At 43.0% G+C, this 16,549-nt stretch overlaps 1 protein-coding gene across 1 annotated transcript in view; it reads left to right on the forward strand.

Moving 5' to 3' along the window:
* Positions 1-15,963, forward strand: part of LOC6726533 — a 29,183-nt gene extending 13,220 nt beyond the window's left edge. The window contains exons 4-6 of the mRNA XM_016174216.3: positions 2,058-2,258; positions 13,496-13,657; positions 13,727-15,963. Coding sequence (XP_016040186.1) covers positions 2,058-2,258; positions 13,496-13,657; positions 13,727-14,733 — 1,370 coding nt within the window. The 3' untranslated portion in view covers positions 14,734-15,963. The remainder of the gene's footprint in view (positions 1-2,057; positions 2,259-13,495; positions 13,658-13,726) is intronic.
* Positions 15,964-16,549: the final 586 nt, after the last annotated feature.

Here is a 16,549-nt window from a genome sequence, read left to right on the forward strand (position 1 = left end):
TTGCGAGCCTTCTCTGGTTACTCCTTCTTGTTGACTTGAAGCCCCCCGTCTCAGCACTAAACCGACCCCCCATCACCACATCGGGATTTTCCATTTCCCACCCACTTTTCCAGCTTGTTGCTCTGCTCTGCTGTTGCTGAGGGCGCATAATTAAAAAAGTTTCATTTCATTTTGTTGGGTTTCTTGGTTCGTTTCGCCTGTGTTTATGTTCATTTGTTTTCTTGCGTGGGTTTCTGGGGTTTTCCCCCACTTTTCCGCTGTCCCGCTACCCAGGATTCCCGCTTTGCCACTGCTCCATCGCAGCCGTTACAGCTTGAGAGCCAAGGGAAAATTCAGACGTCGTCAGTTTGTTTGCTGCCCTTTGTCTTAATGATTACCGCCTTCTTGCGTTTTTTGCATGCTTCGTTTAATTTAATATTAATCTAAGAAGTTTGTTTGTTTTTTATGTGTTCCTATTTGGTTGTAGACCAGAAAGCTGCAAATGACTTGAAATTATTCGTCGGCTGGGGGGGATTATGAGGCCGTATGACTAAGAAAATTTGCATAACAGATCATCGAGTCCTGGAAGAAATCTTCATTATGATCCACTCATATGAATTTGGTAATTGGTTCGAGTAAGAATACTCGCGGTGGGAATAGGTATTAGATCTTCGATACTTCTACATTGCAGCCCTGATTAAAATGCAACCCTATATCGATAGCTTCGATAGAAAGGGAGCGAGCGTAGAGTGAAGGAGAGTCCAGTGAAGTTGTTCCTAAATCTAAATAATAATTTGTTACACTTTTAAGCGCTACTATTTGTTTAATAAAAACTATATAAACAAAGAACTAGATAAATGGTAAAATCCTGAGCATAATGGTGGTGGGTTAAATGGGTTAACAATTATTTATCAGTAGTAAATACTGCAAAAATAATTTCTTGTTTCTTATAAAGCTTTCCCTTAAAAGTTGAACATTCCCCTCTGAGTTTTTCACCTTTGTTGATTAACTCAAGCACATTGGCATTTAAAATGTTTGGCAAATGAATTTTAAATTCGCGCGTCTGGGAGTTCCACCTTATGGATATTTCAAATATGCAGCGCCCCAGTTTTTCGGGGGTGGGTTCCTTTGTCGGGCTGTGCAGGGTTAAGGGTCGCTGGGTGAAGGGCACGAGATCTGGGATTTGCTATATGGGATTTGGGCTATGGAATAAGGAAAACGACGGAATATGGTCCAGACAACGCCACAATAGTTGGCATGTCAAAGTCGCCGCATGCTACTTAATATTGCATTGGCCGCGAAGGAAGTGCATATAGTTGCGTTCCCGATTCGCAAAACCCGACCCACCCCTGCCTGACATTACCCCCATGATCCCCATGGCTCGCAGCATCCTGCACTCGTTCATTCATTTATGCGCTCCGCTCTGGAAATGTGCAAATCTGAATATGTGCATGTCTAGATGTGGGTGTGTGTGGGTTTTATGAAGCTTTCACAACTCCGTCGGGGGTTAATTTTCGCGAAAAACGTTACCGCTGCCCGTTTCCATTTTTCCATTCCCATTCGAAATTCCGCACTTTAATTTCCATGTGCAGTTCGGCGGCCAATCTCCCACTAGAACCCACTAGAACCCATGCCACTTCGGCCATGGCAACCCAAAGGGTCATGGCAAATCTATAAATTCGCAGCATAATTTGCAGCTGCCGCGGGAGTGCCAAAAAGAGTGCGTGGCAAGTGGGTGGGGGAAGGTGGTTTGGATGGGTGGTGGTGTGTATTTCTGACCCCTGACTGCACTGGAATGGTCGCCAAAAATTAACATTTAATATTTTGCACGGGCTGGCTGCTTGAAGTGGTTTTAAGGTTTATTTTCCTTTGCAATTCACAGGAATCGTGTTAAAAAACTGAAATTAAGATGAATATTGGAGCTGCAAACAGTAAATTAATTCGAATTAATAAGGATTTTCTAGTGGCTTTTATTTAAAAAATCACTTGTACTGAGTCTTGTTTGCATAACTCGATTAAATTTTCACAAAAATGTATACGATTTTAAGCGATTTATTTTATTTTAATATATTTTGCAGGCAAGAGCTTCACACTGACGATTGTCATCTCGACGAACCCCATCCAGATAGCCACCTACACCAAGGCCATCAAGGTGACCGTGGATGGGCCGAGGGAACCCAGATCGAAGGTGCGACACCAGGGATTCCATCCGTTCGCCTTTGGGCCACAACGTTTCGGACCGGATCCACTTATGGCCGGATTGCCCTTCAAGTTGCCAGGTAAGCGGAACAGGTGGAGGCATCCGGGGGAATCGGATTCGGAAGGCTTAAGCGATAACATCGCCGCCACACTGAGAGAAATTCAGCCATTTTGATTCGTCAAAATGATTTAAGTCTCGTTAAAATATAAACAATAGTTTGTACAAAAACTATTTCATTACAAATAAAAGGGACAATGGATTTTCCTTTAAAAAAAGATTCAAATCGTTTGCCTGATTAAATTAAGACTTTTGTTAAGCTTGGAAATCAGTGGGAACGCCTTAATTTGGCACTGAAATCCACTAAAATCTTTTTCCCGGTGCAGTGAGTTTGATGGGAGCTAAACTGGAAACTAAGCGGCTTTTGGGAAATGGCCTCAAGGGCTTGTCGCTCGTTAGACACCGAACCACACGTATCAATGTCAAATGGGCAGTCGGGGGTTAATGCCAGAGGGGTGGAGGGTTAAAGCCAGGTGAGCTTATTGCCTGTCTATTTTGGCCGCGGGCCACACGCGAAATTAGCTGTAAATAAATATACCTTTTATCCAGGGGTTAAACGAACCGAAGCCAAAATCCCGATGCCCGCGGCTTTGGGCCAACAAAAAGCTGGAAAATCGGGCTGGGATTGGCTAATGGGTTAATTAGAGATCTTTGTCTATAACCCGATAGGTCGCGGAAATACCCCTCATTATGATAAGAACCCGTTCCGAGGTTTCCATTTCCATTTGCCACGATGGCCGCGGGCTTCGTTTTCGGGCTCATCGCAAATTGAGTCGGGCTTAGTCCTTAATGAGCTGACTTGCGCTTTTATGGATTGTGGGGTTAAGGCTATGTCTGTTTTGGCCACTGAAAGCCGCTAGAAAAGGTGGTTTTGAATAAGAGCTTTTTTATGTTCTGGCTGACTTGGTTATCCATCTTAAGTGCTTATATAGTTAAATGTTATATTGTCAGCCAGGCAACCAATAAATCTTTGAATCTATATCTCGTTTTACTTGCTTAAAGTGTGCAACCAGTCATAATTATTTCAATATTTTGTAATAAGGTAGTATATAGTTCTGCCTGCTCTTCTACTTTATTTTTAATGTTTAAACAATTTAAAATAACTTCTAAAACAAATGCATAATGAACTTCGCTTTGGTTAGGAGTTCTTGTGGCTTTCAGACCACCATTCATTCTATTGGATTCTTAAGACCGCGCTTCATTAACACCTCGAACCATTAGCATAAATATGATGACAAATGAGACGGGGAAAGGACGAAGGACGAAGGACGATGGGTTGCTGTCAATGCCACCCTGCTGCCAGCTGAATGTGTGCCCTATTTATGAAAACAGAGCGAGGCACAATGGAGGCGACAATTATACAACAAAACAACAGCTTGAAAAATCCATTAAAATGATTTTAATCCTTTAACGAGTCACGAAAAGCGACTTGGAAATGCGCATCGCGGGGGTTAAACGCCAGCCCAGAAGCCCGAAAATCCAAAGCCAAAGCCAAACCCAACCCTTAAGCCTTGAATTATTTTAAAGAGCCCCGCGCGACTGTTGCAACAATAAACACGCGATACAACCAGGCTGCGAACAAGGATAACGATGGCAAGGACAATTGTCCTGGGGGGGTGGCAGTTGCGTGCCCGGGAAATAAAAAAAACCCAAGGAACAGTCGTCGCTTGGTGAACAAATCGGTTTTGATACGCTTTGATTTTATTAAAATTTAACAATTTCGCTATGAAATTTATGAGGCCTTCGGGTGTTTCAGCTCCCTTCGAATCGATTCCATTCCATTCAATACGATTCGCTTCGGGCAAAAGGCTTACGAACCACTTGTTTCGGGCACTGTATCATTTATGAAATTGTGTGTCCTAATGGCACAAAATGCCTTGACTTTCTCAGAGTCTCATGTATAAAAATGGACTGGAAAATTGGAATATTCAAATTATGTCGTTGCTATTCTAGTTAAATAGAATCAATGAGAACAAACGTTTATTCTAATAAAATCAAGTAGGCTTAATGATATATTTAAAAAAATATATTTAACTTTAGTCTCAACTTATTTTATAATTTTGAAAAACCTATTTTTCAGAGCTTTTCAATTTTAGCGATTTTCTTAAATACTTTAACTTAGTTTAGGCAAATTCGAAGATTCTCTTGAGCTCGAGACCAAGTTCGCATGTTCTTGTCCAAAACCCTTGGCTGAACTGTTACCCATGTCCTGGCGCATCACTTAGAGAAATAGCTTGTGACCCCGGGGGAAATTGGCGGGGAATTCCGAGTGCCATAACCCTCACGCCCCGCCCCGCTTCGCTCCGCTCGTGAGCAAAGTGACACAGCAGCTGAAAAAGTCTCAAAATTACATTAAAAACTAAAAGGACTTTGTGCCGACACATGCGTGTTGGTGTGCGTGTGTTGGTGAGTAGTTTTTTGGCATGCGGAAAACGTAGTTGACTCCTTTAACGGGATCTCGGGCTGCGTGTCAGGGAAAGTTTGCCAAATGATTAAAAGGACTCGGCAAATATGTGCGAGAGAAGTTGAGCAGTATGGTATAAAGTATATAGTGGAGCGTCCTTTTCGCCCGGAGACGATGTAACGAAATAAATATAAAATGGCGTTGTAAGCAGGGGCACATTAGTGACAAGTTTCTGCAGGGTGCCCGGCACACTGAAAGAAAATATCGCCGCAACTGGAGATCAAAGCAAAAGAACAAGCAACATATTAATTGTGACAACGAAGCTCCATCGTTGAATTGCAGCAAAGTTCTATCAAAGTCTGCGACATTGTAAATCAAATTCAAGATATGCCATTATTTATTTAAGCCGGTGCGCTTTTCCTGCCGTGCTGTTTTCCTAAATTTCCCTACTTTCCAGCACTGCCGCACATCCTTTGGAAGGTGCCACCTTCCTCTCTCCAGCTGCGTGTGTGTGTGTGTGTGGAAAAGTGGAAAATTTGTAGCTTCCGCAGCGGATATCCTGTTTCACACACGCCTTGCTCCCCCTTCCCCTCTCCAACCCCAGCCCCGCCCCCTTCGCTCCTTTGATGAGCAGGGCGTGTAACTAAAAAAGTTTCGCGTTGCCTTTTTTAGTGAAAATTATATTAAAATTTTGCGCTTGATGTAATTTATGTCATAAAAACGCAGAAAGAAGGGTAAAATACAAAACAAAATGAGAAGAAAAAAGAAAAAGCAGAAAGGCGGCGATGCGCCAATGTTGTAAATGAATTTTCTGTTCGAGCTAATTTTCACGGAGTTGCAGAAGACAATGCTCGACATACGAGCATATTTTGCCAATTTAAGATTATTCATTTAAAACCCCTTTTTTTGCCGGTCCGCCGTCAAAGGCGAAAGTCGAAAGGCAAAGATCAAAGTGCGCTGACTCCACCCTTAAATACAAATACACATATACACGCACACACACGGCTATTCTGGTTATCCTGTTTGTCCTGGATAAGAGCTTACGCTTTTTGTGTTGAGGTTTCGGTCCAGCAAGTGAATGCCAATCGACAGAAGATCAAATCAATGAGCTCTCATTAGCTGCGTGGCTTTGAAGTCTCAGCACTGGCAGAGATACAAATTATCCAAGTTAAGAACTAGCATTTTATTATTTGTTGTTAATTCCAAGGCAGAGCATCCATACATTATTATTCATTAAGATGTGCTCTCGAATAAAAGCAACAAGGTAAATGAAATATAAAAACTCAAAGTTTTCAGTACTTTTCAGCTTAACCCCTCACTGGTCCCGCCACAAACTGAGACGTCGATAACATATTCCATCATGTTCTTGCCTTTTGCTGCGGGGGTGGCTGCTGGCCTTAAAGGGTTAAACGGCGTTGCCTTTAAACAAGTTAATAAACTCGGCATCACCCTCGCCAGAAAATAAATAAAAATGCCGAAAGGCAGGGAGGGAGCGAAAGAATGAGATGATTTAGTACGTATAATCAAACATGCAGACAGACGCACAAAATTTGCACAGTCACCGGCGGGCGGTTGGGGGTTAAGGCGAGGCCTACAGCTCAATTTGCCAGACAAGAGCTAAACACATACACACGCAGGGCGTCATTTTAAAGTCATTGTCCTTGTGGGAGTCCAAGGCACTCCCTCCGCCTCCCTGCTCCGCGCTGCTCCCCCCAAGGACATATTACAGCATTGATTCAATTTCATGTCAATTTACGTGTCAATGCGACACTAATACGCCGAGGGTCGTGGCCTGGGCCAAAAAAAAAAACAAGTAAAAAATAAAAAGGGGAGGCTGCAAAATGGCAACATTTCAACGGGGGTTCAACAAGGTGTGCGTTTAAAATTATTTATAACATTCGCCAAAATATGTTTGCCGAAATGCCGGCGAAGGACATTTTTTCCTTCGGCTCGCTGAGAAGTATGCTACCATTTTTTTTTGGCAATCACTTGCGGCCTGTTTGCGCCTTGGCCTTGAGCTGTGTGCACTGTTAAAAAGAGTGCCAACGCTTACAATATTATTTATTTATAAACAATTTAGTAATTATAAATGTAAAAATCTAGATCCCCAGTGCACTGCGTATTATAATAATAATTTATAGTAATTTATTATAATAAGTGCAGTGTTTCGACTTGTGTATGATTTTGCAGCAACTGCAATCAGTTTATCATTTAAATATAGTTTTATTAAGACAAATCTAATCAAGAAAGTAAAATATTTTCTTTGCGTGCACGTGTGTTGGTGTTGGCGGTGCGGCCTTGTGTGTGTGAGCTTGGCATGCCGGGCAGCACACCCACACCACCATTGGCCCATGTCTCACTTATTGAACGCATGTGTTGACAACACTTGTGTAACGGTGAATTTGTGCGTGTGGTGCGTGCGTGTGTGTGGGTGGGCGGGTGTTTTCCAGGTGACAGGGGTGAAGTAGGCTGGATTCCGTTACCAGGGATCCCTGTCAGGAGCTTACAAAATAGCAACAAATTTGCCAAAACAATTTGCAAATCTACAACAAATACATGTAAATACTGATATGACAGACACTTTGGCTGCCAAGGGGGCGGTAGCTGTGGAAAGTGGGGGGTGTGGCGGGGTGTGGAGTGTGAGGAGTGTGGCGACCTTTCACCTGTGGCAAATGCCGCCGATAAGTGATTGGCAACAGCTGCCTGACTGGGAGGTCTTTATTAACTTGCTCCCCTTCTTTTTTTGCCGGGCGAGGCGAAGAAAATTGTGCGATTTGTATTTGTCTTCCAGGGTTGCCGTGTAGCCAAGAAACACAAAATTGGCGGTCGGGGATTAAAAACATATTGCCAAATTGTTAACTTATTGAGTCACGAGACTCATGGTGATGTATGCTCACTTTTTAGTTTGTACGAATGTTATTTGAGATGTAAATTATTGCGATACTTTACGAAAATATATTCAAAATGTTGTATTACTGATAAATACGTTAAGTGTTTTGTAATTATCTTGGGTTCTTGAATATATGCATATGTTTTTTTAGATATTTTCATTTACAAATAATAACTAATTACTCAATTAAACTTATGTTAATGCTAACATTTATAGGGATTACAAATAGATTTTATTCTGAAATACTTAGTTCGATTTTAAGTATTTCGACCAAAATTTTATTCTTTATTATTGCATCTTTTTATTAACGGAATATTTTGAAATTAATAGCTGAAACATTAAAAGTGTTGGTATAAAAATGCATTAACATTCAATAAGTTCTACTGCTGTGCAAGATGGTTTTACTTTACTTTCTGACATTTATCCCAAGCGAAATTAAGCTGCATATTTAATTTTCCTCTAATTTATAATAAATACCTCCGCTTTATTCGAAACTAGTGTTGTAAAATCAAATTTTATTAGAAAATCAATTGGTTCGTCATTAAACTCATAGTTGTCAATAGAAAATGGATCACCCGAAAGTAACGAAATGCCAGCGGCAAAAGCACAGAAGCTGCCGCGATGTCCGCGCTGAACGGAAAACAGCAACAGAATTTCCTTGCTTTCTTTATTTTCCGACCGCTGCCGGCGTCGCTTTCCCTCTGCATTTGTATTTGTGCGATGGCGCTGGTGCGCAGACGTCGAGTTCTGTGCTCTCGGAAATTCGAGTGAAACTCGACCGGAGTCGAGTGAAAATGCGGGCCATGTACTTGGGCGATTTCCCCTGATTCGTCGGCGATGCTCAAAGTGTGGAAACAGTAGCGCCACCCCCTTGCCCACCCACGGGAATCCGCCCAACCGCCCGTCCGCCCGCCACCCCCTTATTTTGTGGTGAGTTAGGAAACCGGCTGGCTTTTCCTTTTTTTTCGCCCACTCCTGTTTTTCCAAGGCAACGTCTTGTGGTGAGAAATTGTTGCGCGCCGCTGAGTTTTTTTCCTTTGCCGTTTTTGTTTTGTTTTTCGTTTTGCTTTTCCGTTTTTCTTTTTTCTTTTTTCTCTTCCAGCCGCGCCAGCAGCAGCATTTTCTTGGCCGCACTTCGGGCGCTCTGTTTCTGTTGCCTTTCGTTTTCATTGTGGGCTGCTGGGCGGCTGGGCGGCTTTTCCGGCAGTGGGCGGATTTCGCAGCCTTGGCGGCGAAATCGCATTTGCCGTCGGTGGCATAGAAATTTCAGCGCATTTGCCGACGGCAAGTCGGTGGGAGCGGGAAATCTATTAGCGAAAGTACTTGAGATGTGTGAATTCATTAGAGGAACATCTATACTATACATCTATTTGATAAATTAACAAATTCTCTGAAACAATATAAGTCAGTAATTTTCATTGTTTTTGAAATATATTTCACTTTGTTTTGCAGATAATAAATATTTTCTATTAATTTGAAATTTAAGTATGTTTAGAGAAAATGGGTTTTTTTTAAGTAATTATAGTTTTATTCGGTTTATACCTGAACATCAAATTGTATTTATTAGTTCTTTAGTTGAGTTGGTATTTAAATAATTTTTGAAATTAACATGTCAATAAGTTCACATGGGAATTAATAACTTAACAATATGCCTTATTTAATTTATTATAATTTGATTAACAACTAAGATGTAAAAGATGTAAGGTGTAAGATGATGTTAAATGTATTATGCAGCTACGATATTTTTGTTCGATCCCTATTAAATATCCGTACAACGAATTTAAGGAGTTCAAATTGTATTTTGTTAACAGAGTAAAGATGCAAAACTTTGTATTTTGATTATGTAAAAATCAACAAAAATAGGTTAGGAATCATTTAAAAAAAACATTAAAATTGACAACTTAATATTCCTTTTGCTTTACGTTTTAAAATATCTAAAGTACTCTGCCTAAAACGCAGTTAACTTTAACAAGTGGAAGTTTAACAAATCCTCACAAAAAATCATCGAATCAAAAATGGCAATTGATATTAAAATTTCTGCGGACTTAGTGGGTTTCTTGGCCGCCCATCGAGTATCCAAGCATTGGTCCAAGTATCCACGACGGCAATAAGCATACGTCCTGTATGCCCGTCGCATACTTGGGCTGCCCATTCAGGCGCCCCGTTCCTCTCCCCAGCTCCTTGCCCCATGGCAACCAACCAGAATCTCCCCACATTGCGGTACCCAAAAATGGGGGCAAAAAAAGAATGTGGAAGAAAGTCCAGAATAAAAGAAAGCGGAGCGGAGGAAAAAGAAAGCCGAAGCGTAGGACGGAGGACTCATGAAAGCTTTTTGCGGCGCACCAATGGCACCGCGTTATGCTCTTACACACACTACGAGGGACACACACACACACAGATAGACCCACTCGTGTACAGGGGGAGGGTCCTGGGAGAGTCCTTGGAAGAGAGAGGAGCGTGGAGAGTGGGAGGCGGCTTTGAGAGTGTCCCAAATGGGAATACACTCACACAGGCTAGCCATCGACGAATGCCGTTACGTGAGGCCAAAAGGCCAAAAGGAAAGAAAATGCACAGAAAGGAGCAAAAGCAAAAACAAACAGGACGAGGGGAAAAGCGCTGGGAAAGCGGTGGAAAAGCCGAGGAATGGCAAACCCAAAACTGACACCAAAAGCGGCTAACCCTTTATCGCACATAGGGTTTCCTTACAGGACCGCATATTTAGGTTGCAGTTATGGGGTCTCCCTCTTTCTCTTTCTCGCTCTCTCTCCAGCTACCTCTCCCTCTTCCTCTATCTCTTTCTTTCTCTGGCTGTCTCTGTTCCACTGGCCAACCCCCTCCCGCCCACAACTATGGTTGTGTGTGCGCTTTGGACACAGACAGTGGCATACATATGTACATAGTTTTGGGTTACCCAAAATCGACGTGATGTTATATTATATGGAAAACACAATTTGCTCAACGGTCTGCCATCGCCATCGCCGCTGCCGCCTTCGCAGTCGCAGTCGCTGCCTCTGCCGCAGTCGCCGTCGGCGTCGACGCCAACTTTAAGTAGCACTCGAAATCGTGGGCGGTAACGATTTCTATATGGGTACAAGGACCTAGAGGAACTGGCTGAAAAATGTAGGAGTTTGGAAAAAGGGGGGTTAGGAATGGTCAGGGGTGGCACAAAACGAGGGGCCACTGTAGGGTTAAGTGGGGGAACCCCCGACAAAGATCCTCGTGATTCTGCGGACTGTTACTATTGCCATTTTGTGTGCGCTACTAAAAAATGGGATGCCAGCTGGAGAAGCTCAAGAACATGTTTTTTATAAGTATACAAACCAAAGAGGATATAATAATATTAAATAAGGAAAAACAATTAGTAATCGCGAAAATGTCTGCCTATCTTAAAGATTGTGCTTTTCCGCTTATGATTTCTTTATTATTTAACTATTATAATACAAATGGAGCTTTGCTTTAATTAATTTATGTTAATTACATAATCATTACTTGATTGATTACAAAACTACAAATGTTTTAGTTAAACGTTTGCAATTGAAGACCTAAGGCAATAGCTTAGTTAAATATTTTTAATTTGAAAGCTAAGGCAAGTGCCATACAAATTTCTGGATTGATGAGTGTGCCAATGAAAAATAAATACATTTTAAGAACTTGCGAGTTAAAAATGCCAGCGAGCATTAAATAAATTTATTGATGTCCTTAAGACACATTTTTTGAGTACTTGCCATAGTATTGAGTGTGCAACTTCAGCACCCACTGGCATTTGTTAATGAAAACGTCTTGAAAGTCCTTTTCAGTGCGAAAGTTTGAAAGGTCCTTTGTCAGACAATAAGTCCTCAAACGAAAGTTGCCATCTCAATGACATCCGTTGCTATATGGGGCTATATGCGGCTATATATATATACATATATATATATATATATACGCACAACATCTATAGGTGCACACCCAGCGATTGTTTTTTGCCCGCCTTTGTTTTGACTGAGCAGCAAAAGTTTCCATCAAAAAGACGCCAGACATGGCGAAATGTCGAGATGATGACAACTTCCACTTGTCTTAGTTTGACCCAGTTCGCCCGCATTGTACCGATATCAATGACTATATATACACATATAGAGGGCTATGGCTACAGATATAGCATGGCTATAGCTATACGTTCAGGATGCGGATGTGTGCTGTGTAGGCGGGTGGGAAAAGTGGGTGGGAAAATGTCATGCAGCCATGCCAATCAAGTAATGCAGCAGCAGCCTGAATTTGCAAGACGCTTTTCTTCGAGACGTTGGGTGTGGGTGGAAAATCAGGCTGGAAAATTGGGTGGGAAAACGGGTCGGAGGACTGGTGCTGCAGTGGTTCGTTTGGTTGGTTCGTTGGTGTCACATTTTCGGTGAAATTTTGGTTTGCAAACTTTGGCAAAACTTGGCCAAGTATTTGGCCTCAAGTGTGTTAAAACGAGACGGAGACAAGCCAGCCAGTCCGCCGGCGAAAGAGACGGCTAGCTGGGTGCTTGAAAGAGAGAGGGAGAGTGTCGGGCATGTGAGTGTATTGTGGTCGGTCTGCCGCCGGAGAATTCGCCGCTCTACTCTCCTCCTATCTTCTCAGCTCTTTCTCTGTCTCTCTCTCTCTCTCTCACTCTCTCTTTGAGTCAGCTACGTCTTGGCGTTTTCTTAAGCTTCGGCTCCTTGCAATCATCTGCAGTGAGAGAAATTGGCCCAAATCGGTAGACAAGAAACGAATATCGTATAAAAAGTAAAAGTTATCTCACATAACTGATGGCTGGATCACTGCTTTTTCTAAAGACATCCTTAAATCCCGTTTTTAAAAAGATTCCTTTCTTTCTAGAATACATTGGATACATATTTTATTTGAAAGTTCTGGACTCGTATGTGTACAAAAAGATTCCTCGCATTTAATAATAATCTTACAAGGGAAATATAACAATATTAAAGATTAATTGATAAATTACACAACGTGGCGTATACGTGATATGTTTGCAGTGCTCTTCCTTGGTTCTTTTGGCCCGTTTTTGGCTCTTTCGCCGTCGGCAATGCCTTCAGCCATCTTATTTAGCCTCTCGGGCTGCTCCGACTGCATCTTCCGTTGCGCTTCCTGGTGTGGGAGGGGGTGTGGACATCCTGCAGGATGCCCGCAACTGTGGGCTGCCACTTGATGGCGGCCACATGGACATGGCCAAGGAGCGGCCGACAGAGACGAAGCGAATGCGAGAGCGGGACGCCACTGGCTGGGGGATAATTTTAATGAATTTATTTAGAAGCTTGTCTTGGGGCAGGTGGCTTCTCTGTACTCGCTCGTACATAAGCAGCAATGGCCGCCACTGGAAAACGGGGCAATGGCGGCAGGGAGGTGGCCTCCCCTAAGAGGGATTCCCTTACCAATGTTGTTTTGCTGCAACCGAAATGTGCGGCAGCATTTTTGGTCTTGCACAGTGGGCTATATGTGGTCGAGACGAGGCTTTTGGCTTTCTGCCCCTCATCTTGGCCTTCGTTCTCCGTGCGCTTGGCTCATTTTTTTTGGGCTGCGAGATTTCGGTTATTGATCTTGGCATTGCATTTGGCGCCCACGGGGGATTTGACCGGAATTATCATTTTATGAGGCCTTTTTAACTGAACTTCTGGTCTTAAAGGCATTCTTCTATTATGCACTATCCTTAAAGAATGCACTATAACTGTGTACACGATGAGTATCGCGTATACTCGTATAAACAAGAAAATCTACGTATTTCTCGTTCTGCTTGTACTATATAATATATATAATATATGTATGACTATGTCTTCCAAAGGAATGACTTAAAAATTTAAACAGAATGAATAAAGAAATAGGCAATGCTTCGGGGAATCTTAAACAATTGATTTTTGCGAAGTTTTACGGCTTAGAAATTGGCATTTGAATTTAATAATACGGCAATCTGTAGCATATTGATATATTTTATATTGTATTGTCCTTGCAGGATTCGCACACCATCTGGTGGGGATGCACAGCCACCTTCATGCGCCCGACTGGCGCGCCCACATGGCCTTGGGCGGTCGCCCAGCCGCCTTTACCGCCGCCCCCTTTTTTGGCCACCATGCGGCCGCTTTTCCCACCGCCAGTGGCCTGCGTGGATTGAGTGGTTAGTTGACAGGGGGATCCCGCAATGGCCTAAGCAATATATATATTAATTTCCCTTTTTTTTCCGCAGGAGACAGCCAGCAGCACCAGCAGCAGCAGCACTTGGCCACCGTGGGGGCGGCACATAGCACCACCAGTCCGGAGGGATCGCCGACCACCACCACCACGAGCGGTACGCAGCTGAGCGCATTTGTCCAGCCACCGATGACGTCGTCGCCTCCGCCGGTCACCAGTTTGCAGCACGACAATAACAATAACAACAGCAACAACAACAACAGCAGCAGTCACATTGATGCGGGCTTCGAAAGCGACAGCATTTCGGTAACAGGATCGCCGCGGAAGAGCCTCGGCTCCCCTTTGACCCACGACGAGGAGGAGGCGGAGGCAGAGGCTGAAGCAGAAGCAGAAGCGGAGGCCGAGGAAGCGGAGGTGGGCGGATTGAGTCTGAATGGTGGCGGCATTCAGGGCACGCTGCACAGCGAGAGTTCCCCCGGCTCGGGTGGCGCCTTCACCGCCCTCATCCAGCGCAGTGGCAAAAACCCCACCGAATTATTCGGCGGCTTTGCCGGCGCAGGTGGAAATCACTTTGCCCCCAGCGGTCATAGTTTCAATCCCGCTCTGGCCGCCCAACTCTTCCTGCAAAGTCCCCTTTTGCCGCAATCCAGCCAGTGGCTATATACCCAGCTATATGGCAGCTACAGTGATCTCCCCTGGCTGAGGAACGCGGCGGCTGCGGCGGCCGCAAATATAAATCCCGGCCAGGAGAACCCCGGCGTTCCGACACTGGGCAGCAATCCCGATCACGATGGCGTTAACCTGATCAAGCGCTGTGTCACACTGATAACCCACAATCCGCCGGACGCGGAGAACGCCAATCCAAACGCCTCGCCGCCGGTCAGCTCCACCAGGCGATCGCCCTCCCCCGTGGAAACCATCGACCTGGACGACGTGAGCACCACATCGCGCTCGGCCAGCGGTTCAAGTGGCCATGGCGGCGGAGTGGGAGTGGGTGGTGCAGTGGGGCCCATCAGGACGCGCACACCCAAACCGTCGGCGGATGTCTGGCGTCCCTACTAGCGGCTGGCGGCCGCCTTGCTCGGCACATGTCTGGCGGCCCAAGGTCAGGGGGGCGGCGTCGGAGGTCCCGATGAGCAGGAGGCGGAGCGGGTCACCTAGCTGGTCCACAGCGAGTGGAAATGGGCAGGAAGAGGGCGCAGCAGCGAGCTTGTGGTGTTGTGAATAGTCGCCATATCGCAGCTGGCGGGGATTGCTACTTGAATTTGTTGAGCCATTGGGTAACCCAAGCAGGATATTCAATTACAAATACTCATTTATTGCTGTTTATTGAATGAAATAATAGAAAAGTTTAGCCAGGAATAGGAATTTCATGTAATGTTATATATTATGTTTGAAATGAAAATATAAAGAATGTATGCTGAATATTTAGTTTGCATTTGATGACCAGTTAGCACAGATTTATGTTCGCTTATTAACACTAAAAACACAAAAAACAGTAATACCAAATTTATAAAATATTTCAAAAATAATGTAAGGACTTCAGCATAATGAAATTAAATGTCTCTTCTATTCTCATAAATTCTTGATGAATTCATGAATGATTATTTTTCAAAAACTACACATATGAGCATATTTTATTTTATTTAAAACTCGAAAATCAATTATCAGACGCATCAGATTTATGAGAAATTATACCAAAAGTACTTTAGATGTCAAAATATCTATGTTTTAGACCAACTTCAACTTACTAGGCCTGTTTTTTTTAATTGTCATTCGGTTAATTGCCCTATAATAATAATAACAAATTTTCAAACTGAATATCAAATAACAAATTCAAGGAGCAACACTCGCGTCAAGTAATTTTGTTTGTTTTTTTTTATGGTCAACCCTAATGTAAGTGGCTCACATATCGAATTTAAATCAATTAGCATGGCCCTAAGAATCAAATATATATAATTAGTGGAGGGCGGGCTGACATACATAATACACGAATATATACGAGATCTGTGTACATTGAACATATATATTGCTCTGTATTTCCCCCTCTTAAATGAATATTGCAACAAATTAAACATAGTTCTTAAGGAAATACCATTTTTTTTGCAAGACACAAAGAACGTGAAAGTATGAACACGGATGAAATAATAATATACATTTTAAAATTTATTAAAAATAAATTTAAGCAAAGACATAAAACAAAAGCACACTGAATACCCAGACATACACAATAACACACCGATTTGTATATAAGGTACTTGAGTAGTGTGCCAAAGATTCGTTAATAAAAATTTCAACTTAAAGTAAGTGTAAGTGCTTTTTTGATGATTAAGTTTCTTTATAACTATCTGCAAAAAATGCAGATACAAATGCATTGTAACATGCATAATATAGGTCAGGAATGTATCTTTAAGCTTTAAGTTTATATAACGATAATGTGGTTGCATCCGCTGATGGCTGATGGTCTCAAATAATTAACTTTGCGAATAATGGAAACTAGGTGTATTATTCACCCCAAGACTGGCCCCATTTTTTGAAGCCCTCTTTAAGGGTATGAAAAAATCTAGCAGCCGCAGAAAGAGACGGGAGGCGTGTGAGTGAGAGGCAAGGCGGGGATTTGGATAATCAGCGCCGCCAAGAAAAGCTTTTAAGAAAATTAATTCGCCCCCCGACCAAGTCGCTTGAAGGGGTTAACACAGATATAAAGACGAAAAGGAGAATTGAATTTATTGCCGGGGAGTCTTCGGCGGAGTTTTGGCGCAAATAGAAATCTGGTCCTGTAAAAAGTTTAAATAAATGGTCAAACTTGAAAGCGAAAAAAGCCAAACAGAAAAATGCAGAAAAGGGTCTCGTCTGAAGGATAAATGGCAAGGAGTGA

The sequence above is a fragment of the Drosophila simulans genome, chromosome X (assembly GCF_016746395.2).
Source record: "Drosophila simulans strain w501 chromosome X, Prin_Dsim_3.1, whole genome shotgun sequence".
Taxonomy (NCBI): domain Eukaryota; kingdom Metazoa; phylum Arthropoda; class Insecta; order Diptera; family Drosophilidae; genus Drosophila; species Drosophila simulans.